This window comes from Calypte anna, chromosome 10, assembly GCF_003957555.1.
Source record: "Calypte anna isolate BGI_N300 chromosome 10, bCalAnn1_v1.p, whole genome shotgun sequence".
NCBI lineage: Eukaryota > Metazoa > Chordata > Aves > Apodiformes > Trochilidae > Calypte > Calypte anna.
The window spans coordinates 411,557-435,343 of record NC_044256.1 but is presented as its reverse complement, the minus strand read 5'-3'; the positions used below and the strand labels follow the sequence as shown (position 1 = coordinate 435,343).

The following is a 23,787-nucleotide window of genomic DNA, read 5'->3' as shown; positions in this document are numbered from 1 at the left end:
TTCAGTAAGCTTTGTGCAAGCCCAAAACACCCTTCCCTGCATCCCCGGCTGAACCCCATGTCCTGAAGATGACCCAAGATGAGCCCTGTAACCCCTAAGACATCCAGGATTAGCCACAAACCTCTGGGAAAGTGACTGCCCCTGCTCCCATCCCCTCAGCTCAGAGCCATGGGTCACCACTACCACCACCACCCCCAGCCTGGGAGACACCCTGGACCTCCATCAGCTCTTCCAGCAGCTTTGGGTGAAGGGAGAAGATCCCAGCACAGGTAAAGCAGCTGGGGCCTTGGATGAACCAATTCAGTGTCTGGTTCTTTTGTCTCAGCTGTTTGCAGCAAAGCCCAGCAGGTGTCTCCATCCCTTCCAAGTCAGAGCATTTGGTTTTGTGTGCCATTACAAGCACTTCCCTCCTCAGACCAGCTCTGGGGGGGGGAGCACTCTGGCTCTGCTCCACTGGAGACTGAAAACATAACACAGATTATCCTTATCTTGAAGGACACACTGGTGTCCTCCTCTCTTCCTACAAATCAGTGAGCAGCTGCTCTCTCTTTCCCTTCTGCCTGAAATTGTCTCTTGGGTCTGCAGTAGCAAGGTCCCACCTTTTGCTCACTGGTGGGTCACCACACAGGCACCCTCCCAAGTTGCCTCAGTGGGTTTGAAACTATCGGTTTCAATCCAAAGGCAGCCTCCAAGTGTCACTCTGCTTAAGGGACACAGCAGTGGATGGCTAGGTATGAACACAGACATCTTAAAGAACTTCCTTGCTTAAAAAAGCACGACGAGCAAAAGCAGAGAAGGCTTTGAACCTGCATTTGGCAAATCTGATTTTCAGGGTGGAGGAAAGGCTGAAGACACCAAGAGGAGGAAAGGCATCAGGATGACAAAAGCAGTTGCCAGAACAACCTGGAGCTCCTTCCAGTTGTACCTCACACCCTTTTAGATGACCCACACCCCACCTTTAGCACAGTCACCTCTAGGTCCCACATCACATCTGTGGGATCTCTTGTCCCTGTACCACTGTATTTAGGCACCTCAGCTGTTCCCCTAAGTGAGTTTCAGAAGCTGAACTCTGAGCTGCCCTAGATGTGAGGGTCAGCTTAGCCACAGTCAAAGCTGTTCAAGAAAGATCCTTCAAGGCATCATTACTACATCTGCAAGATGAACTTTGAGAGTTCAGCAGAGAAGAGGCGCTTGATACCCACCCCAAATACCCCGTATCCTCCCACAGGCACCTGGACACATCCTGCAGAGATCTTCCTTTTCCCCACTGACCCCATTTTCTCCTCCCTTGCTGGGCCCTTTTACCCTCTGTTCCCACCACAGTGCTTTTCTTCCAGCCTGTTCCCCCTCCCCAGGAGCTCAGCTCTGCCCCTGTCCCCAACCCCATGGCTCCTTTTCACAATGTTGCTGTGTCCCCCCTCTTCCAGATCCTCCATGCATCCCTTCCTCACTTCTCCTTCCCTGCACCCTTGGACCCCCCACCATCCCCAGCCTGCGGTTTCTGTGCCCAGGCGACATCTCCAAGACCCCTCAGAAGCCAGAGGAGCTTGTTAATCACCTTTTTATTTTATTTCAACAGGGGGACCACAACACTGCTCACCCCCAGGTGCTCCCAGCACCCCTATGCAGACCCAGCCTCAGCACCCAGCAGTTCTTCCCCACGCTGTGCTCACAGGAACCAGGTGGGTCAGTGTTGGCCCAGCCAGTGCCTGATTCACCCAGAGTGCCCCACACCAGGGAAAGTGTCCTCTTCTGAACTCAAAGGGACAGACAACATCAAGTCCTGAATGCCCCCATCTCCGTGGCTCAGCAGGGCATGGCAGCCTCCAGCGGGGAGCACCTGCAGGAGAAGGACGGGGTTAAAGCATCAGGGTTGTTAGATCAGGAGCTGCCCGGAGCCTGCCGGGCCAACCCTCACAGTGCTGGGGAGTTCCCCCAGCTTCCCTCCCGCATACTCTTCAGTTGGTGCCACACGGATGTACCATCTAGGTGCAGTGAACTTGAGGCAAACGTGGGACTCAAGTCCCAGCGTGACTGGAAACAGGAGCAAACCATGAAGATGAGCTCAGCGGAGGTTTGGAGACACCTGTCCATCCCTCCGAGGGGAGGGTAGGGGAGGATAGAGCCCCCAGTTTTGTCCACTGCATCCAAGAAATCCCTGGCAGAAGCAAGGAGCCATGCCAGGTGGTACTCACTCCATCTTGGTTTCCAGGTGGTGGACCGTCTGCTTGTCCAGGTAGCGGCAGAAGAGCGAGAGAAGGTTGCTGGGCAAGAAGAGAGGCTCCACCAACAAGGCCTTGGGCACTTGTGACAGCTCCCGAGCAACTAGGAACACCGTGTCAGTCCTAGGGACACAAAGGCAGGGGATGAGCACCCCAGCAGCCTGCCAACCAACCCCCCACCACTTGAACAGCCCCTCACCACAGCTCGAAGTCCCTGCCACAGGGCTCCAGCGGCACATCAGAGGACAGTAGCCTCTCACCATGACTCAGCAGCGAGTAGAGCAAGGAGATCCCAAACTGCAGGGAAGCACCAGGAGAAGCTTTATAAGCAACTAGCAGCAGTGGCAGCCCAGGGACACCCCAGGGCTCTGTCTTCTTAGGCACACCTACCTGGTTCTTCAAGGCCATGGTGAGAGGGAGCTCAGGGGACTTGGGCCAAGGCCTGGTCATCTCCTGCAGGACCTCGATGAGTTTGCTGAAGGTCATCCTACCCACCACCTTGTTTAATGGGCTATAGAGCAGGGAGAGAGACTGGGCAGGGCAGAGGGGAGAGCAGGGATCTGAGACTGACCATCATGGTCACACTCTCATCCCAGCACACGGGGCAACGCAAAGGGCCAACCCTGCACACCTTCCCACCCAGGGAAGGGTGGATGCTGCCTGAACTGCTTTAACCCCTGCTGGAGACCTTCCTCCTCCTCAGGGAAGAAGAGATTCTCCTGCCTCATGTCAACCCCACACATGCCTGGCCCCAAGTTAGAGGTCCCCCATCATTGCCCAATAATGCACCTCTCAGTAAGAGCAACATGGGAAGGAGGCAGCCCAGGATACACCTGCCCTGGCTGGAGGTGCCTACCTCATCCAACATGTCCTTCTTCATGAGGAAGGGCAGGTGGTGGGTGATGGTCAGGAGGATCTTCTCTGCTTGCTCCTGAATCAGGTGGGGCAGCAGCCGGGCTGTCAGCTTCTTGCCCTTCTGCACACAAAGGAGTTGCAGGAACTCATCCTCAGCCTCCCTAGGAATGAAGGCTCCATTGGCACAGATCCCAAGGGACCTGTAGCATCTCTGTCCATCCAGAAGGACCAGAGGAAGCTCCAGAGGGAGACAAGGCTCATGCACAGGGTTGGCAAGGAGGACAGCATCCAGCCCTTGCCATCACCCAGAACCACTCATCCCTCCATGAGGATTAAAACATGCCACCCACTCCCCACAGCACAAACTCACTCCTCACTGCTGCAAGCCCCGATTTTCAAGGCTTGGTAGATATATTCCACTTCCTGGCTCTTCTGCTCCTGACAGCTGGGCTGCTGCTCCTCCAGGGCCTGAGACATCTTCCGCTGGACCTCCTCCACTTCCAGCAGCTGCAGAAAAAGCTGGAGAAACCACAGGCAGCTTAGAGCATCTTCTACCAATCCATTATCTAGGACCATTATCAGGTAGGTGTCCCCTCACAGAGCTCCTTGGATGAAAACCAAGCAACTGCACCGTCCCACCACCCTGCCCTGACTCACCTTCTCGATCCTGTGCAGCGCCCGAAGCCGGTAGCTCCCTGTGGCCTTCAGGAGGGGGAAAGGAAGGCACAACAGTTACAGCCAGCACCAGACACTGCTGCTGGCAGAGCACTGGGCCTGCTGCTCCCTGGGGACCAGAGGCAGCTTCAGGATACAGAGCAATCCCACAGGGAGGCCACAGACAGCTCCAATTGCCCAGAGCTCTGTCCCACTCCTTGGCAGGAGACATGCTGCATCACTGATGTGGCACCCACCCCAACTGCACACCCTTATCTTGAGGACTGTGGTCACTGCAACTCCTAAAGCATCTGTTAAAGCTGCTTTGGAGCCTGGGGAAAGCTCGGAGAGCCATCCCTGAAGCACTAAGTGGCCCAGCTTCTCCTCACCTACCTCCTCCTCCACCAGGGCATGGTGCACAGCATCGATGGCCCGGCGAGGGCTGTAGCAGGTGGACACCGCAACCTGGCCCAGCGAGCCAGCGATGCGCACCACTGGGAGAGAGAAGGGACACTGTGAGACCACGTCCTGCAGCCCCTCACCCTGGCTCCTTCACCACCCAGCCCACTCCCTCACCAGAGTTGTACGTCTCCACTTTCTGGATAAATGGTGTAACCAGCTTGGGGGGTTCCTGCTTGCTTCGCTTGCCGAGCAGCTCCTCTTCTGCCTGTTTGCGCTCCAGGCGGTGGTAGTACATCTGTTATGGGAGCCACCATGAGCCCACGTGCCCACTGGCTCCCAAAGGGATGAAACCCCAGCTCTAAGGAGCAGAAAAAGCCACTGATGCTGCTGGTGGAAGCTCACCTGGTAGTAGTAGTCATCATCATCCATGTTCTCACTCTGCAGCTGGATCATCTCAACCTTGATGACCCAGTCCTTCTCCTTGGAGGTCATCAGCCCAGCATAAGGGTCCACTTTAGTAGACCACCGCTTCTTGGAGGAGATGCTGGGGTGGAAGGTCACAGTCTGCTATGACTGCCCAAAGCCCCCCACCGCCCCACAGCTCCCCAGTACCCCCTACCTCTGCCCTTCTTGCTGCCGCTGGGTCAGGATCCGCTGGTGCTGGGGGTGCAGCTGGGTCATATGGCTGGGCACACTGCATAAGAGACCAAGGGGGGCTGGGGGGTCAGGGGCTCAGCACCCACAGCAGAGCTATCCCTACAGTGGAGGAATACCTCCAGCTGCTCTGTAGGGCTCCTCTGGTCCCACCAACCTCAAGTTCAGCTGGCTGCTGGCTGCTGGGCTGAAGAAGACAGTGGGGTCCAAAGAGGGAGACACTGGACCAAAGTGCATGGCTAGAGGGCGTGGTGGCCTGCTGATGGGAGGTGACATGGGCTGGAAAGGGGCTGGAGATGCATACCCTGCAGTCTGGAGAAGTAGAGAAGCTGTCAAGTAGCTGAGCCTTCCCTCCTGGAGGGGTCTACAGGCTCCATGACTCCTGCACTCTTCCTGCCCTGAGGGGACATGTGGGACACAGCTGTGCCACTACAGCTGGGCAAGAGTAGGGGACCCAGGTGCCAGCAGGGTCTGTGTGACCCAGGCACATCATCAGTGTGCCAGTGGGAGACCAAACACATCACCCCTGGTGCAGGTCCCATAGGGACATCAGGACAAACAGATTTATGAAGCCACAGCTCCACTTTCCCTGTAAGCAAGATGACAGAGTTGGGTGCCCAGGACTGGACAGAGCTTTGGGGAGACTGCTCCAGGACCACCCTAGAAGGGACATGGTGGTGGCTCATAGCCCCTGGCATTACCTGGTTGGAAGCAAAGAGCGGAGAGGGTCTGCGAGGCATCGTGAAGGGACGAGGGGAGGTCGGGGAGCGGGGCAGCAGGGGTGACTCCTGCAGGGCAGGAGACAGGAGGTGATGCTGGGACAAGCCTGTCCCGATAGCTGCACCCTCTGGGGAAGGGAAGGCAGAAGAAGAGGGGACACCAGAGTCCACCAAAAGCTATTACCTGCTGGAGAAATTGCTGGGGGAAGGACTGGGGGGACATCAGTCTTAAGTCAGGACGCTTGAGGCAGGGAGAGCCTCTGTAGCCCCTCTGTACAGGGGAGCCAAGAAAGTCAAGGACCACATTGGTAGATGGTGGAGGCTGCTCCAGCACCTGGAGGATGGCTTTGTCCTACAGGGAGGAGGCAGCAGGAGGTGAGAACAGGGCCCACCTGTCATCAATTTAGCCCCCCTTCAGCACTGAGTAGCCCATCAACACCTTCAGCCATTTCTCAGCTGGACCATGCACCAGCCAGGCTCCCATCCTGGCATCAGGGGATACACAGGGACACCTAAAAAGAGGGTCCTGGTCCCCTAAAACTCAACAGCTTTGCACTGAAACCCATGCTCTGCTTAGAGTAGGCACCTCTGCCCCCAAAAGACATGTCCTTGTGCCTCCAGACTCCCAGTGAGGCTTTGGAGGCACCCTGGTCAACTCAAATTGCCTGTGTGACCCCTGGCTGCTCCCTGAGGGCTGAGCTAAGGGTACTCACCTCCAGCATATGGTGGGGTGGGATGTTGCTGGGGCAGGAACCCCATACCACCCGATCCATTGCCAGCTGTAAGAGGTGGAGATGATCAGCTCAGGGCAGGAGGATAAGAGAAGAGGGGTAGAGGACACCACTCAGCCCTGTCACCAGATGGAGGGAGATGTTTTTACCGTATCCTCTTTGCTGAGCTCTGCCCAGCAAGCACCAACCCTGCTGTCCAGCACTGCCGAGTCCTGGCTCTGTGGGCAAAGAGGCTGTTAAAAGCCCATACAGCCCCAGCACTGTGGGTCCCCATCCCTCAGGTGGGGACCAAACCACTTCCTGGTGCCCTCCATCAGTATAGGCCCATGGGTGGAAGTCCCCTCTCACACATCACCTCCAGCGTGGGTTTGCTCTGCACAGCTCTCATCACCGCTGGGTCTCCCAGGTCATGGGGTTCCAGGTCTTCCTCCTGTTCCTCAGTCCCCAGCTGTTCTTCCTCCTCTTCCTCCAGCTCAGAGCCAATCTGCTCAACATCCAGCTCCATCCCTCCTTCCTTCTGGGGCTCCCCTACCTCCTCTGGCTCTTCAACAACTCCAGGCCTGGGTTCATCTCTGGCATCAGTCTCTTCCGTCACCACTGTGACCAGCTCAGGTCTCATCTCCAGAGATATCAGAGGTTTTGGGGCATCCTCCTCAGTGGAGGCTTGGTCTTGGAGAGGGAAGGAGAGCACATGAAGGTGGGTGAGAGCCTGGGCAGTATCCACCAGGAACCCAGCTCCTCATCAGATAGGAAGACCCCTCCTAGCCCTCCCCCCCACATTTCCATCCTCCTCATTCTGCTGGGTGCTGGCTCATAGCCCAAGTCCTGAGGCCTCACCTAACCCAAAAGTCATTTCATTGTACAGGTCGAGCTCTTCATCCTCCTCAGCCATCTCCTCCAGCAGAGGTCCATCTTCCACCAGCAGGTAGTCCTCGAGGATCTGGAGTTGAGAGTAACAGGGTCCCTGCTGAGAGAAACAGGCAGGGCAGAGGTAACCCCAACCTGCCCTTTAATGGGTGGGGGAAAACCTACCCTTCCCCAAGTCCTGCTAGGTGACCCCCAGGGTGTGTCCAACCTCACCCACATCCCGCTGGTGGTTATGGGCAGACCCCAGGGCTCATGGGTGCTCCGCAGGGAAGAGCAGGAGCCACCAGCACCTCCATCTGGGACCCAGGGGCTCAGCGCAGGGCAGGGCTGAAGCCCGCGGCCACCTGGAGGTGACGGTGCCCCTACCAGCGCAGAGGATACCGGCATGGGACAGCATTAGGGACACCACCGGGCTTCAGAGCGAACCAAAGACACCACCAGCACCCAAGCACGCAGCAGGGAAAGGCAGGGCACACTCCACCAGCCCCTCCAGGGCAGACTCCCCTCCTCCAGTACCGACCGCTCCGGACAGACCCAGCCCTAGAAAGGGGTGAAAGCGGACAGGAGCAGCAGGAAAGGCAGTGGCTCCAGAACCGGGCCAGGGACACTTACAACGGGCTCGCCACTCCCCGCCATACCCAGACGCTACCCTCTGCCGGCCGCCCACTCCCCTCTCCGGAGCCGCGATGCCTCCGCCTTTTAGCGGCCATGCGCCTGCCCCCCAGGCAGGGCGGGACCCCCGCCCACCCGCCCCGGGTCAGGGCAGGGGGAGGGCGAGGTTTAACAGCCCCACCCACCAAAAACGGGATGGAAAAGTCACCAGCACTCGCGGCTTTGGGGGTACGGCTTTATGCACCCCAACCCGCTCAGCATTTTTCCCAACCAAAATGTTCACAGAAAAGCAGCGGGGTGTGGTGGTGGTGGTGGTGGGACCGGACGGGAGAGCACTGGGGAGCAAGGAGAAGGTGAGGAAATCTCGGTGTCCCACCATGCACAGCCGGGAGCTCCTCCCTCATGTCACACCTCACCCGCTCCTCAAATACTTCTCCCCGCTAATAAAAGCGGCCGGAAAGAGGAGGATTTGGCTGTTCTAAGAGAAACATCACATGGAAGAAACTTACTCAAGGTTCAGATTCTCTTTCCAGGAAGGAAGTCTGCCGGGCACTGCTGGTCTGAGCAGAGCCACCTCCAGAGATCCCTATCCCAAAGGGGTCCGGGTGCCAACGCGAGGAAATGATCCGTGTCCTGCCATCAGCTACTTGTGAAAATCTCTCTCCTCTGAGAACCAAGGCGATCACTCACCTGGGTAGTTACACCAGCCTGCCGGTCAGGCTCCTAGGTGGTTAACCCCCCGGTCAGCTCAGCTGCCACCACAGCAAGACCCCCAAATCTCCACAAGGCTCCAGAAGCAGCTGTGTCCCCTTATCTCCCAGGAAAAACACTCCCTGGCAGCTGCGTGGCCACTACACCGAGCACCTGGCACCAGCTGAGCTCGGAGCTGGTCCAGCGGTGACTGATAATGAGTGCTTGCAGGTTTGGGTTTTTTTCCCCTTTGCTCAGCCTCTACTGGTCTCACTGCTGCCTTTGGGTGGGGGAGATGTTCTCCACCTGTGCTTTATTAATGCAGCTTCAAATGGGATGTGTTGAGACGCCAAGCCTTGAAGTGTCAGAGGAGTTCTCTGATGTGACTCTATTCTTCCCCCCCTCTTCCCCGTGGTAACTTTCTTATCTTTGTTTTTTAAAAGCTTTTTAATCCTCATGCAACTGAATGGAAAACAAAATGCATCCATGTGCTTACTGGCCTGAAACAGCAGCTCTAAGCAGATGAGCTCTTAGGTGTATAAAATACTGATGTGCTCTTTAGACCTGGTTAATTTTCCTTTTTTAACCTTAGTTTTCCTCAATGCATCTCTTCAAGGCTGACTGATGTACTCCTCTAAGCAGTGTTATGGGGCCACCCAGAGGCTTCAGTGCTCCGTTTTTCAGAAGGAAGCACAAAAAGACTAACTCTTCGACCTTCGGGTTCTTGTGTTTGATATTAGGGATATTGATATTGCTCAAATGACAGAGACAGTCTATCATTTTGCAGCCACCCAACCAAGAAGCTCCTGCACAAGCTCCAAAAGAGACTAAATCAAGATTCAGAAAGGAAGCTGTGCCAGCTGTGGCTGTCATAAGAATAATTTGGGTTTTTAGATCATCCAGTTCAACCATTAACCCAGCACTGCCAAGGCCACCACCAAACCACATCCCTCAGCACCACATCTGCACAGCTTTTAAATCCCTCCAGGAATGGTGACCCCACTGCTGCCCAGGGCAGCCTGGGCTGGGGACTGATGACACTTTGGGGAATAAATTGTTCCTAATATACAATCTAACCTTCCCCCGGCACAACTTGAGGCCATTTCCTCTTGTCCTATCACTTGTTACTTGGAAGAAACGACTGGCACACACACCCCCTCACTCCAACTGTCCTTCAAGTGGCTCTAGAGAGTGAAGTCTCCACTCAGCCTCCTTTGGTCCAGGCTGAGCACCCTCCGTTCCCTCAGCTGCTCCAGCCCAGGCTGCAAAATCTGTCCCAGGTTTTTGCCCCCTTTTCGGTGAGGGACGGAAGTCGGGCGACCACCTCGCATCCCTCGTGCCATGACCTGGTCCTGGGGGGATTCTTGCCCGCAGGTGTCCAGCCCGAGCCCCGGGGGGGCGATGGCGGGGCCCCGGTACCGCCTCCATCCCCGGAGGGGCAGGGACAGGCCCCGGGCTATGGCTCCGCTCGCTCTCCGCCTGGAGGCTGCTGACGCGCGGGGATCTCCACGACGGGCAGCAGGAGCTATAGAATGCAGTCCCGGGAGAGGTGGTGGCCGTGAGCATGATGCTGAAGGCTGGTGTCCTGGTGCTGGTCGTGCTGTTCGGCCTCGAGAAGGCGGATGTTGGGTGCCCGGGGCGTGAAGAGCCCTGCCGGGGTTGCGGGGGAGATTTCTGGGGTGATGGGATTGGTTCCTGTTCCCAGTCAGTGGGAGGGTGGGCTCTGATTTCTCCAAGGTTGTCCCTACAGCACCCCACTTCTTGCCTCCCCTTCTCCAGAGCCACCAAAAGTGGAAGTATACTCCTGCAACCATGGTCAGGCAGAACAACACCCTCAGCTGCTTTGTTAGTAGCTTCCACCCACCCAAGATCGACATCACCCTCCTGAAGAATGGGGAGCCCCTGAGTGATGTGCAGTACACAGACATGGCCTTCAGTGATAAGTGGTATTTCCAGCAACAGGCATATGCACCCTTTGTCCCCCAGAAGGGTGACATCTACACTTGCAGTGTGGCCCATTCCACCTTCAAGGAACCACAGACCTTCCAATGGGGTAGCATGTCCCTTCCTCTTCACACTTTGCCTCTGTTCATGTTCAAAGCCAGAGCTCTGTTCAAGCCAGAGCTCGTTAATTTGTAGCCCAGTGTTGTTGTTTCTCTTCTCAAGGAGCAGGACACTGTAATGGGGTGGAATGTGAAAATCCAACTATGAAAAATTACCTTGGTTTTGGTGAAAGAGTTTGTTAGTAGCAGGTAGGGAAGACTCCCTTTGCTATTCCCTCTAGGGTTTTGGTCATGATGTGTCTGACAGCTCTTAGTGGGGCACTCTGGTCCTTTTCTGGGTGAACTGGCCTACAAGAAGATCATGCAGTCATCTTTAGTTTTGCATTTGGTGAACATGAAGGATACAGTGGTGGGGACTGAGTGTGGTGGCCCTGTTGCAGCAAGGAGACTGCCAAACAAGGGCAGGTCTCCAGTTACCAGAGCAGAACTGTCCCCAGTTCCCCCAGGGAACTGTTGGACCTCAAGCTTAACTTTCTGCCACTATTCCTTGCAGACAAAGATTTCTAAGCAGTGTCTGGGACAGTCATGGTGAGTTATGCTGATACTCCAAGCTGTGCTGATAAGGGGAATGAGGACTACTTTCTTTTGTTGGGAAAGTCTGTAGCTTGCAGAGCTGAGGAGCAAAAGCAACTACTTAAAAACTTGTGTTGCTGCTGACTAGGAGTTAGTGAGTTCTCAGCACACCTTACCTACAAGAGCCTCCTGTGCTCAAAAGAGAGACCCTTGGAGCAAAACTTCCCCATGTGTCTTTGGCAGGTCTGCCAGATACTGTTCAGAGTTGTCACAGGTCCTCTGGTGCTTCTCCAGGCCCTGCCATGCAGTCCTCTGTCTGGTGAGGTGGAAATTGCCACACCTGGCAATCCCCTTGTGACAGGCCAGATTTATGAAGCACAGACCAGTGCCCTGCTGCCAGCCCAGAAGCAGTCTTGAGTTTATTCACCAGTGTCCCACAGTCACTGTGGGACTCCAGACTATCTGGGCATAACTGATCTTGATCTAGCAATCAGGTAAATACTAATTCAGCCTTTGATAGGGAAAAGAAAACTAAAGATATGTGGCCTAGCTGACATAGTTGTGATGCTGGTTAAAATGCCCTGTGTACCCTGGTGGAAGCTGGATAAGTTAACTGTGCCCAGGACAAGCCTTGGCAACACCTCGCTGGAAATTACCTCCACATTGGAACCAAAAAACATATATTGCCAAGGGCTTTAAAACAGAACTGTGACTTAAATTATGGAAATCAGAAAATCTCTCTGAGCATTTCTTCTCAGGAAGATGTAGATGGATCTGAGTCCTTTACCTGTTGCTGTCTCATGTGTAAAGCAGCAGATGCTTGGAGGGGTGTGAGACTCCCAGGAGCAGGAGAAATTGAAAGTCAGTTGATTGTCTTTATAGGGTGGGACAACAGGGGGAAATACACTCTTACTTTGGAGCAGAAAATCTGAGATCATAGAATCATAGAATTGATTGGAAGGGACCTCAGAGCTCATCAAGTCCAACCCTTGATCCACTCCCCCCGTGGTTCCCAGCCCATGGCACTCAGTGCCACATCCAGGCTCTTTGGAAAGATCTCCAGACACGGAGAATCCACTACTTCCCTGGGCAGCCCATTCCAATGCCTGATCACCCTCTCCAGAAAGAAATTCTTTCTCATCTCCAACCTAAACCTCCCCTGGCACAACCTGAGACCCTGCCCTCTTGTCTTGCTGAGAGTTGCCTGGGAAAAGAGCCCAACCCCCCCCTGGCTCCAACCTCCTTTCAGGGAGTTGGAGAGAGTGATGAGGTCTCCCCTGAGCCTCCTCTTCTCCAGCCTCAACACCCCCAGCTCCCTCAGCCTCTCCTCATGCTCCAGAGCTGGGATGGTTGGATTGGAAGGACATTTAAAACAACACAGTAAGTGCTTAAGTGTTTATATCTAACTACTGCTTGAGATGGGATGCTGAGGTAAATGGACACACAATTTGCTACAGTACAGATGGTCAAAGGATACACACAGCCATTCTTCTGGTTTGTTACTTGCTTTTGGGCAGTGGGGATGGAAACCTGGTCTCCAGGCAGGGTCTGGGGTGTGCTGTGTCCACATGGCAGCATGGCATGCAGCTGCTTTGGTAGGATATCAGTGTGAAAATCACCAGGGATGCCAAGCTTGAGTGGAGGTTTGGCACTTGTGACTTTGCTGGCGTCTGGGGACAAGGGTTTACTGAGCTGTGTCAGAGGAGTTGAGAGCAGGACAAAGGGAGAATATTCGTGCAGCTGGTGCTTGGGGTGGAGAGCAAGAATCCTCTTGGGAGAGGATTGCTTGTTGAACTCTGAAACCTCACCAAGGAAGTTCAGTTTCTGCAGGATTTGTATCTATATTTGGAGGGTGGGTCAGTCTGAGACACAGCAGTTGGAGTTTCCTTATGGCAAAGATTTTTTTTTTCTAAAATAATGGCAGTTGAAGGTGTGAAACAGAGTGACTGATGTCTGTCTCCTTTCCCTCATACAGGTCCAAAGAATTCTGCCATCCAAGTTCAAAGTCTTCTTGAGTTTCTGTCCTTTTCTCACATGCCACTTATGGATGATGAAAAGCAATTGCCATCTTTGCAGACTTCCTTCTTCAATAAAGCTTACTGTTAACAGAGCATTTACCCAAAGCAGCCTGTGAGCATGTAGCTACAGATATCCACACGATAGATTAAAAAACCTGCTGTAGCCTTGGACACTCTGAATCACACAGCATTCTAAATAAATTTGCAAAACTTCAGTGGAGTCCTTAAAATGTTTCTTCAGAGTCATATCAGAGAACCTGAGCTGATTTCATGATCTCTGATGGCTTCTGGTTGTGGGTCTGGAAGGTGGGGGCACTACGCTCAGATGCACTTTATCCTGCTGAGAAAGTACAGGAACAACCCTCTATTGAAAAAGAAGAAAAGGATTATAGGTTTATGTTGAATTTGTCTGGCCACAAGCTCCAGAGTCGCTCTGAAGGGATGACACAAGGTTTTAAAAAGGGCGGGAAAAGTACCCTCAGGAACACCAGATCTAATCTTAAAGCTGGGTAAGAGCAAAAAGTGTGGATGCGTAGGATGTGGTATCCATGTGGGGCATCTTTCGGATCCAGCCTCTGGGGTCCAAAGGTACCGAGGGTGTAGCTGCATGGCTGCTGCTGGCACAAGTTCATGGGCGATAAGGTAGTTGAGGGATATCTTGATAAGTCTGAAGCATAAAACAAGCCTCATTTGTGCTTTGTGAAATACATCCAGTATTGCTGCAGGTCAGTCATGGCTGACTGACACAGCCTGGCTTGTTTTAGACTGACAAAGCTGGGCTTACCTGCACCACACAGCACGTAAATATAAACTTAACACCTCTCCTTACCTTTTTCTCCCTTAATTTGCCCGCATTGCCAAGTCCTTTCTGTGAAGGCGAGTGCAAGCAGAAATAATTCTTCAGCTTTTGTAAAAACTTGATTTAAAATGATGAAGAATAAAAACCAAGGGGCTCTTGTATCACTTTTCAGTATTGCTGACACCTGGCCTGACCTTTGGGGGTACATTCAGCTTTACTTAGGTAAATGCACTCGTAAATCTTTCTCCTGGGATAAGCAGAAAATCCAAGTGTGGAGGGCACCAGGTTGAGGCTTCATATGTCTGTGTTTCACCTGTCTGTCCTGCTGGGCTGGACTTGCCTTTCACTCACCAGGTTTGCTGACCACACCGTGGCTGGGAGGATGGTTGTTCCTGCTGCAGTGCAGTCTGAAGGGGATGAGGTCTGTTGGGCAGCTCTGGGCTCTGATCCAGCAGACGGCATGGGAGGATATGATACACAGGCAAGCAGATGCTGTCTTCTTCTCACTATCTCCTGCCACCACCTACAGAAAACATGAATACAAATCATGCCCAGGGGACCTTGTTCCCCTCATGGGACAAAGAGAAGAAGCAGGGGCCGGGCAGTGAAGGAGACCACAGCATGGAAGTTTTTGCCTTTCTGCAGAAGCCAGGACAGATTCAGAAGATGGTGCAGGGTGACAGTAGGAGTGGAAAGGATCGAGGCTGTTGGGTGCTGCTTGGCTCTGCCATTCCCTTCTCCCGGGCAAGTCAGCCACAGAAGCCATCTCCTCCATGCCCTCAGCTCGTCCTGTCCCCTTTGGAGAGGTGACACAAGTGGTGGCTGCCCCCCAGCCACAAAAGTGATGGCTTGCAGTGTGCAAGGTGAGGTTGGATGGGGCTTGGAGCAACCTGGGCTGGTGGGAGGTGTCCCTGTCCCCAGCAGGTGGATGGGACTGGACGAGCTCTAAGGTCTCTTCCAACCCAATCAGTTCTGAGATGCCATGAAGCTGGGCAGAGCCGTGGAGGGTTTCTCGAGGAGGTTGAGCATACACTCCCCCAGCACACTGCTCTTGACATCCCGGGCCAGCCCTGCTCCAGACGTTTTGTGCTGCTGTCCAGCAGCCCTCACCGCCCCACTTCAGAAACACGCCTGGCTTCACATACCGAACCGGGGAGGGGGCGGTCAGCCCTGGCAACGGCCCCGGTACCCCTGGGCACCGCGCCTCGCCTCAGCGCCCTCACCCTCCCCTCAGCGCCCTCCCGCCGCCACCGCCTCTCGAGCTCCTGCCGCCCCTCACGGATCCTCCCCTCACCGCCCCTCGCCGCCCCTCACGGATCCTCCACTCCTCCTCTCGAAGCCGCTTCTTTCTCGCGATGTTCCGGGGCCATCGTGCGTGGTTCTCTCAGAGCGTCAGCCCGGGCCCGCGGGCGCTGTGGGGTGAGGGGTCCCGGCGGGTCCCCGGGGGTGGGCAGTGGGGCACGGGGCTGACACACGGGGACACCAACAGCTCTGTCACCCCTCGGTGGGGCCAAGCAGGGCTGAGCCCTCCACAGCAGGGCAGAGCATGGGGCTGGAAGGTTCCCCCAGTGCCAGGGCAGACAACTGTCCCCACAGACTGAGAAGACCACGGGAGTCCCCAGTAGGAGACGTACAGCCATGGGGGCTCCATCACAGCTCCCACTCAGGGCCTGGCCCTGCAGCTGTCCCCCATCTCAGGCCCCCCCAGGGTGGTGGGGACACATGGGGACAGCCACCTTCCTCCTGACCCCCTCTCTTCTCCCCTGCAGTGGCCGGTGGCGGGACGCTCGCCCACTGGCAGGACGCCGACTTCCTCTTCAGCAGCGATGCTGCCCACCCAGACACCTGCAGGTGGGTTGTGTCCCCCCTGTCCTCTTCCATGTCACCCCCATCTTGCTTGGGAGGTGCCCACAGCCCCATTTTACCCTCACGTTGGGTCCTCTCTATATCTGTAGAGAGCAAAAGGTCAATGAAGGCACAGATAACTAAGTATTTAACAGATGCCAGCATCCTTCAAAAACCAGGGCAGTGGTTTTGAAGTGACTGGCACAGGTCTGACAGGGTTTTACTGCTTAGTGGGGTCTGAAAACTCAATACCCGTGCTAAACCATAGCTGGACAAACCAGAAAATGGCTGCAAAAAAAGAAAAAAAGCCAAAAACCAAACCCCAAAACATCAACAAGTTAGGCTGGCTCAGCTCCCACATAAATTAAACTACTTGCACTGGTTTTCTCACTACCTTTGAACTACTTTGATCTACTAGAAAACTCAGGGTTTAAAATACAGGCAATACCAACCTCAAAGAAGTAACCTGGTGCTAAAAAGCCAGCAAGAGTTAACTGAGAGTAAAGCACACAGGTAAAAATGGCCTGAAAAGGGCTGAACTGCTATTTTCCTTCTGCTTGCTTAATCTCAAAATCAGAGAGCTCAAGAACCTTTGTGAAAATACAAGTAACAGCTACTCAGGCACTTCTGCCAGTGAATGAGCGTTTATATAGATAGTCAATTTCATGTAAATATAGTAATATGAAAGGGAACAGCAGTGTTTTCTCACAATGCTCTGCAGCAGGCATGACGAAGGGCTGGACTAAGGCAGGACTAAGAAACTTCTTTTAATACACAATTGCTTAAAACTCATGATTTTTTTCATCCTCTAGCCACCCAAGAGGGGAACCCTGAGAAACCTGGAGTAATGACCAACCTTCCACCATGACATCCCACCAGACTGGCTTGCTCCCCGAGGAGGATTTATATATAATTATATATATAAATTAACAGATTAAGATTATTATTTAGGAAAAATCTAATAATTATCCACAACCCTAAACCAGGGAAAAAGTATTTAACTCACCTCTAAGGAGAACAGGGAGCACCTGAGCATCTTTCCCTCACCCTTTCTTGCTCAGCCGGAATGCTGCTGCTTTTTGGGGATTGTGCCGGGAGCCTGAGCAGGCAGGTTAAGAATAAATAAATAAAAATCACATTTTCCCCCCTCCCTGAACAACAGGTCTCCTACTTGAGGGCAGAGCACTCCCATTTAACTCCTAAAAATACACTTCTGTACACTAGCCCCCAATGTCCTTCCTTCAGGCTGCTCTCAGGAGGTGCTGGAACATCCCACCGTCCAGCGTAGTCTCAGAGTTAGAAAACTACAGAATATGAGGTGCTCTGGGCTGAAATGTCAGAGTAGGTTGGCTTTAACAGCATCTCTCTGAACTTTTGTTTTGTTTGGGTTTTTTTTTTCAGGTTTACCTTTGGCAAACAGCTGTATTTTTCTCTTCCAGAATACATGAGAGCCTGGATTACTTGGAGTGCAGAGCTACAGTCTTTCACTCCCATTTCCTCTCTGCCTGGGCAAGCAGCAGCACTGGAGTGAAGTCCTCGGTGGCTCTGGGCCACTTCATCCTGCCACCTGCCTGCCTGCATGAAGGTTAGGGAGAAAAAAACCCATCAGGATTTGGTTCCCTTGGGAGTGCAAACCTTTTGAGGGTGCAAACCAGAACCTCCAGTTCCTTCTGCTCTAGGTGGAAGGAAAATCCTTCTGCTGGGAGTGATTCTTCCTCCTCAGAGGCAGAAGAACTGATATTCTATTTTTATTTGGCATTAGCAACCAATGCTGCTCTGCAAACTCCTCTCAGGGCTCCTGGGCACCAGTGAGAGGCTGGGGCTTGCACAGCCTCACTGCTTGCTGCTTACGTGGTCATTTATTTTGTTGTTCATGGCAGAAATCAGGAGGAAAATCGGTTGTTTTATTTGGGAGCAGAGGGATGATTCGCTTGCAGAACAGGTAAGATGAGAAATTGGTAGCTACAGGAAATCTATCTTAAAAAATCCACAGTTTGTACAAAGTTCTGGGAGCCTGGCTTTCAGCCCAGACCCTCAGCCCAAATCCAGGAGCATTTCTTATACTTGCTCTTGAGCTTCTGCTGTGTTTGTCCCTCTTAGCATGACATCCCAGGGGCACAGCACTGGACTGAGAGCAGAGGGATTTTCTCCCAGACTTCAGGTCTCCCTGGCACATCCTTCTGGGGATGCCAAAGGGTGCCCTTTTGTCCATCATTTTCCTTCCCTGTGCAACTGCAAGACACTTCCTGCTCTCTTCCCAAAGCCACTTCTCAGCACTTTTAAGCAAAAAAAAATGTGATTAGCTTTAAAACTTTTTTCTAAATTATGCTGGAAATCACATGTCCTAAAAACACGGTGCCCTCAGTCCACACCTCTGGGGCTCTGTGGGGTATGGCCAGGGCACAACCGTAACTCGACTCCGGTTGATACACACAGCCCAATGAAAACCTGAGGGATGACCTGGAGGTGGCAAGAGAAGGCTGTGGGGAAGGAGCAGGGGAAGAAGTGCTAAACCTGACCAAAAGGTATGATTTTCTACCCTCAGAGGTGGGATTTGGGTGCACCCCCCAAATTTCAAGATTCCCAGCACATAGGGAATAACTCAAGATTTTATCAAGATTCTTCTTTTTTTGTTGGTGTTTTTTTTCCCTCACCTTGATACAGCAGCAAAGAAGCATCAGCCTCCAGAGCCCCCGTGCTGGGTGGATTTCCATACCGTACCCTCCAGGAATACCCAATGAACAACATGGTCACAGGTACCCTTCTGCATCACTCAGTTTTTTTAGGAGTGGAAAATATGCCCCAAAATGACTGGGGGTGAAAAGAGCCTCCCAGCGTGCTCCTTGCTTCCTCCCAGTACTTAGAGCAGTGCCAGTGCTGGGGGTGACTGGGATGGCTCCCTCCCCCTCTAAGCTTCCCATTTTCCATCATAGAATCATGGAATGGGCTGGGTTGGAAGGGACCTCAGAGATCATCAAGTCCAACCCTTGAACCACCGTTGCAGTTCCCAGCCCATGGCACTGAGTGCCACATCCAGGCTCTTTGGAAATATCTCCAGACACGGAGAATCCACTACTTCCCTGGGCAGCCCATTCCAATGCCTGATCACCCTCTCCAGAAAGAAATTCTTTCTCAGCTCCAACCTAAACTTCCCCTGGCACAACTTGAAACCCTGCCCTCTTGTCTTGCTGAGAGTTGCCTGGGAAAAGAGCCCAACCCCCCCCTGGCTCCAACCTCCTTTCAGGGAGTTGTAGAGAGTGATGAGGTCTCCCCTGAGCCTCCTCTTCTCCAGCCTCAACACCCCCAGCTCCCTCAGCCTCTCCTCATAGGGCCTGTGCTCGAGTCCTTTCACCAGCCCAGTTGCCCTCGGGTGCTCAGAGGAGCTGATCAGGATTCCCCATGCTCTCCCTCCCCAGGCTACACCTCTGCTCGTGACATGAAGAAATACACAGGGGAGCTCCATGATTTCACCCCCGGCACCTTGGGCTACGTGGCCTATTGGGTTCAGAAGGAAATTAACATTTCCTCTGACACCAAGGCTAAAATGAAGAGAAAATTATAAGTAACAGGTGCAAGCTGGCAGCAAGAACTTCGCTGCCAGAGAGCTCCCAGTTGGTGCTGGTGGGAGGCTGGGGTGGCTCCTTGGTCGCTTGCCTCTGCAGATCTGTGGTTGTCTTGTCAGTCTCTGTTCTCTCATGTTTTAGTTAAATAGCAGAGGGATTGGTTGATATCAAGCTGCAAATTTTGAGTTAAACCTCCATGGTACACAGGGGGTTATGAAGTACCCCTCTTTGGCTTATCCCAACTGCAGCTCAACATGTTTGTGTTGGAGACCTAGTTGTTTCCTGTTAACGTTTTCCTCTTTAAATAACAGACTTCACTACAAACTCAAATAAAGACATTTCTCCTCAAACTACAAATCCTCTGTTTGTTTGCACCGTGGGGTTTGAGGCTGTGAGCAGCAGTTTGCCTTAGAGGGACATGAAGTCTCCTCACAGGGCCAAGTCACCCCACAGCACAACCACACCCATCTGTGCTACACGCTCAGCAGTGGGACCCATGGTCACGACCTCCACACTCTTCCTCACGCCTCCCAAGCAGAGCCCCTGCACACAGAGTGAGCCCCTCAACTTCCCCATCCATGCTGCACCCTGGGAAGTTGTTGGGTGGAGCATCTTGCTGGGGCAGGAGAGCAGGAGCCCTAGCAGGACCTGTCTCCACAGGGGAAGCCAAGCTCAGTTCACTCCCCTCACCATGAACCACCACCAAGACTTTTTTTTTACCTCCTACAAGCTCCATGCATCCACCACAGTTGTCCTTTCCTGGCCACCCTGAAGAGCCAGCCCTCCCCCTCCTCATCCCCAGGATGCAGTTTTCCAAGAAACAGGCAAGCTTAGGTGGTTTTCCCACTTTTATTGGAAAAATGACATACAGGTGCTGCCTCAGAGTGCTCCTCTTGGCGTTTTGAAGTTCATCCCCACCGTGGGCTGTGTCACCTGCAGGTTGGACAGGCTGCCAAAGTCCTGGAAAACAGAACAGGTCAGGCCACCCTGCCCACCCCATGCCCAGACCCATGGAGGGCACAGGCTGATTCCTCCTGGGAGCAGCAGGAAGAGTGAAAGTACTAAGGTAGCACTAGGATGGATTCCTATCTCCAGACCCACAGTCACCTGCATGAGGAAGCCCTCGGGTCTGCACCCTTTGGTGCTGTAGGGTGTGGAGAGCACCCACCCTGCCTCCCCCATCCCACAGCAGCTCCCAGGGCAGAGGAACACCCCCACCAGGCACCCGGTGTTGAAGCCAACACCACCAGGCCCCTCAGGGCACCAGTGCTTGGGACGTGCCACTAGGGAGTCAGGGAGGCAACTGGGGACACTCACCAGGAGCTTCAGCATCTCCTTGGTGTCCGGGTCCACTTCAATGATCTCCTGGTCAAGGGCAGAGACCTAAGGACAAACAGAAGGACCTGGTTTGACAAGATCCTAAAGCTCTGTCCCTGATGCCACTGAGGCATCTCCACACACCCCTCCTGGTCCTGTTCCACTACAAACAGCATCTTGTGGCCCCCTGTGGATGGGCTCCAGCAACAGAATTAACCCGAACCCTGATGGAGTCCAGCTCTGCTGGAACAGCATGAGGCCACCCAGCAGCAGAGGCTCTGCACAGCAACAAGAGCCTGTTTCACAGGAAGTTTTTGGAAACCCAGTGGGCCTCACCCACTCCAACACCAACACTGCCGAGGAACGGCTCAGGTCCACAACCACACCAGCCCACGTGGTCACTACCAACATTCACACTTGTCCCCAAGCCCAACCACCGTGGTGCCAGACAGTAATGCCAAGAGAGGCAGTCCCACCCCCAGGGCCTGAGGTCTCCTGCTCCTGAAGCCACAGCACCCTCCTCCATCCCTCTGCAGACCCCACACTCTTCCTTAAGTCACACTGGTGTTTTTGTACAGAACTGTAAATGCCATGGGTTCAGTTAACACCACATGACAACCCCGGCAGGGACACTCCTTCCCTGCCACCACCACCCCTCAGGCTGCCTTTGAAAGGCAGCTGGAAGGTGATGCACCACACGGTCACCCCAGTCAGTTCCTCCAAGCCCCAGCACCAGCCATGAGGTAAGCCCTGTGCCAAAACCCAAAAAAGGACATTGAGGGATCTGTGAGAGGGTCTGCCTGGAACCAGCTGAGTTCTCTGACCCACTCCTGGTCATGAGGGAGTCACACTCTCTCACAGGGAGCCCCATCACCTCACCCTGAGCTGCAAAACCAACAAGGTGAAGTAGGAAGGACGCTCCTGAGGCAGATCTCCAAGCAAGGGGACAGCACCAGCCTGCCTCACCACAGCTGCAGTGCTATCCCACCATCATTCCTCTTCCTCACACACCATCACCAAAGCAACCTTCCATGTCACCAAAGCCCAGCACCAACAACTTGGAAGAGCTGAGGCAGCACAATGGAGTGGTTTGTGCAGCACAGAAACCAGCAGCTCAGCCACAAGCCAGCTAGGAAGGAGAGCAAGAAGCACGGTGCCTGAAGGCCACAAGGTTGTGAGGGACAGGACACAGCCCCTCAGAGCACCTCTCTGGCTACCAGGTTGAGACCTCAACCTCTCACCAAGGTGAGAGGGGGTTCCACCACTTCCCTCCCTTCAGGAGAGAACTCCTGCATGGCTGGTTTTAGGCTCCTCTGAAACATCCCCCTGTATCCCACTAAGTTGTGTTTGTCCTAATGTCAACAGGACAACTGGGGATGGATATCATCTGCCAACTGACATGAGTCAAAATGCAGTAAGTAAGCTCCTCCTCCCACCCCACCAGTGGATTTTTAAGGAGCACCTGAATACAAAGCCAAAATCCATCTCAGCCCTCCCTGACCCAAGCTCTTCTCAAGCTCCTCCAGACTAAGGTTTGGGTGGAGAAAACATCTCGAGGCAGGACAGACAAAAGATCAGGCACTGTAACACAGGCAGAGCCTCACCTCAGGGACGTAGTTGTCCCTCCTCTCCCTCTCCTCCTCCTGCAGTTTGATGGAGATGCCTCGAACAGGCCCCCTCTGGATACGCTTCATCAGGTGGGTGACATACCTGCAGGGGACACACGGGATCATCCTGGCATCCTGTGCTCCCAGAACCCACAGCTCCTTTTCCCCATCCTCGTGCTCCCAAAACTGGAGGAGATAAAGCCCCCTCCGGCAACATCCCCCCCTTACCAGCCCCATCGATATCCCAGCACTGATTTAGTGAGAACTCCCGCACCAACCCCACTTTTCTGCCCCCTGAGGCACACCAGGGCCGGAGCCGTGTCCGACAGCACCAGGGTCTGGGGGAGAACGGGACGCGGCCCCCCCAGACACGGGAAAGCTGCCGCCGTTTCTCTCCCTGCACTATCGATGACCAGGCCACGGGTGAGGCCGCAATCACTTTCGAATGCAGGTTCCTGCGGCAGACTCGGCGGTGGGCACTGCCCCCCCCCCCCAGCCTGACCCGGCAATCCCGGCGGTGGGAAGCACCCCCTGGACTCACCCCGCGATCTTGTTCCGCAGCTTCTTGCTGGGGATGATGGCGATCTCCTCACACACTCGCTTGTTGGTGTGGAAGTCGTTCCCCAGACGAGTGTAGTACTTCTCGATAATCACCCGGGCGGCCTTCTTCACCGTCTTCGTGCGGACGCGGCCCTGAGCAGCGGGAGGCGGAAGAAGACACCCATCAGGCCCACCCGGGCCCGGCCTCCCTCAGTCTCCCACCCATCCTCCCGCCGCAGCCCCTTTCTCCGCTTCTCCCCCCTCCTTGCAGCCGCTCGGCGCCCTGTGGGGAGCGGCGGGGCCGGCGGATGCCGGCGGATGAAGCCGGGTCCCCCACTCACCATGGCGGCGACGGCACTGGAGAGAGCGCAGAGGAGGGCGGGAGGCGCGCGGGGCCGCCGGGAGCAGGCGATCAGCACAGCGCCCCCCTGCGGGGCGGAGGACCATTGCGGCGGCGGGAAGGGGCGGGGCCGGGAGGGGTCCCAGTGCCCGGCCCGGGATCGCAGGGTAGGGGCGGGGGGGGCTCGGTTCGGAGCCCCGCGGTCCCGATCCAACTCTGCTCCCCCCGGGCCGGGACGCGACAGCCCCGGTGCCCCCCAAGAAGCAATTCTGGGGGAGCTGGTTCTACATTAGGCTACGATGAGCACCCACAAACTCACGGCACCCATGAGAGCACCACCCAGCCCCGAGGCTGAGGGGTGCCCACGGCTGGGGGGAGCAGGAGGTGAAAAAGGGGACGAGAAAGGAGCCCAAAGCCCAGCCCTCCCCGCCCTCTCCCCCCCAAGAAGCACACAGCACCCCCAGTGGGCAACCCCACTGCCCCCCGAGTCCTCAGCTCTGCAACTCCCCACCCAGCACCCCAGCAAGGGGTCACACCTACAGGAGAGGAGGGTGGGAAGAGCTCAATTGATCTCATTAACTCTCTTCTGTAATGAGGGAGCTCCAGCTGGAGCCCAGCTGCATCTTCCTCCTATGCCCAAGACACCTGCTGAAGGTAGGATGGCAGCCAGTGAGCTTTGGCAAACAGTAAACCCTCAAAAAAAAAAAACCCCAAACCCCTCTCCCAGCTCCAAAACACTCCACTCCATCCAACTCCCCTGCAGCACCCACCCACTC

At 54.5% G+C, this 23,787-nt stretch overlaps 4 protein-coding genes and 1 non-coding gene across 5 annotated transcripts; 2 read left to right on the top strand and 3 right to left on the bottom strand.

Moving 5' to 3' along the window:
• Positions 1–1,806: 1,806 nt before the first annotated feature.
• On the bottom strand, positions 1,807–7,740 carry PATL2 (PAT1 homolog 2). Its single transcript, XM_030457154.1, has 19 exons — positions 7,717–7,740; positions 7,075–7,177; positions 6,593–6,906; positions 6,387–6,455; positions 6,220–6,285; positions 5,691–5,858; positions 5,489–5,575; positions 4,945–5,099; positions 4,753–4,827; positions 4,536–4,677; positions 4,308–4,428; positions 4,121–4,225; positions 3,735–3,772; positions 3,448–3,596; positions 3,079–3,238; positions 2,613–2,753; positions 2,422–2,519; positions 2,196–2,345; positions 1,807–1,840 (listed from the first exon to the last, which is right to left on the bottom strand). The coding sequence occupies exons 1-19, from the start codon at positions 7,738–7,740 to the stop codon at positions 1,807–1,809; spliced, it is 2,199 nt and encodes a 732-aa protein (XP_030313014.1).
• Positions 7,741–9,973: 2,233 nt separating this feature from the next.
• Positions 9,974–10,976, top strand: B2M (beta-2-microglobulin). Its single transcript, XM_008490668.2, is given in 4 exon segments — positions 9,974–10,085; positions 10,186–10,225; positions 10,227–10,459; positions 10,963–10,976. Coding segments are annotated over 4 exon segments (399 nt in total).
• Positions 10,977–15,154: 4,178 nt separating this feature from the next.
• On the top strand, positions 15,155–19,206 carry TERB2 (telomere repeat binding bouquet formation protein 2). The gene is made up of 7 exons (XM_008490778.1): positions 15,155–15,218; positions 15,569–15,650; positions 17,084–17,229; positions 17,525–17,586; positions 18,081–18,169; positions 18,309–18,400; positions 19,061–19,206. The coding sequence occupies exons 1-7, from the start codon at positions 15,155–15,157 to the stop codon at positions 19,204–19,206; spliced, it is 681 nt and encodes a 226-aa protein (XP_008489000.1).
• An 831-nt stretch (positions 19,207–20,037) lies between these two features.
• On the bottom strand, positions 20,038–23,075 carry RPS17 (ribosomal protein S17). Its single transcript, XM_008505250.2, has 5 exons — positions 23,013–23,075; positions 22,673–22,824; positions 22,129–22,234; positions 20,525–20,590; positions 20,038–20,167 (listed from the first exon to the last, which is right to left on the bottom strand). Exons 1-5 carry the CDS (start codon positions 23,013–23,015, stop codon positions 20,087–20,089), a joined length of 408 nt encoding a protein of 135 aa, XP_008503472.1. The 5' UTR covers positions 23,016–23,075; the 3' UTR covers positions 20,038–20,086.
• On the bottom strand, positions 22,451–22,584 carry LOC115598899. The gene has a single exon (XR_003988007.1). It is a non-coding gene; the product is annotated as a small nucleolar RNA SNORA71 (small nucleolar RNA).
• Positions 23,076–23,787: the final 712 nt, after the last annotated feature.

Bases quoted from the DNA above. Each gene is read 5' to 3' on its own strand.
- TERB2 (XM_008490778.1), top strand. From the start codon at position 15,155: ATGTTCCGGGGCCATCGTGCGTGGTTCTCTCAGAGCGTCAGCCCGGGC. The intron at 17,230-17,524 runs GTTAGGGAGAAA...TGTTCATGGCAG, and splicing joins ACCTGCCTGCCTGCATGAAG to AAATCAGGAGGAAAATCGGT. The intron at 18,170-18,308 runs GTATGATTTTCT...ACCTTGATACAG, and splicing joins GTGCTAAACCTGACCAAAAG to CAGCAAAGAAGCATCAGCCT.
- PATL2 (XM_030457154.1), bottom strand. From the start codon at position 7,740: ATGGCGGGGAGTGGCGAGCCCGTT. The intron at 2,520-2,612 runs GTAGGTGTGCCT...GCTTCCCTGCAG, and splicing joins CCATGGCCTTGAAGAACCAG to TTTGGGATCTCCTTGCTCTA. The intron at 1,841-2,195 runs GTGAGTACCACC...CTTCTCCTGCAG, and splicing joins CACCTGGAAACCAAGATGGA to GTGCTCCCCGCTGGAGGCTG.
- RPS17 (XM_008505250.2), bottom strand. The intron at 22,235-22,672 runs GTGAGTCCAGGG...TGTCCCCTGCAG, and splicing joins CTGCGGAACAAGATCGCGGG to GTATGTCACCCACCTGATGA. The intron at 20,168-20,524 runs GTGAGTGTCCCC...TCTGTTTTCCAG, and splicing joins AGGAGATGCTGAAGCTCCTG to GACTTTGGCAGCCTGTCCAA.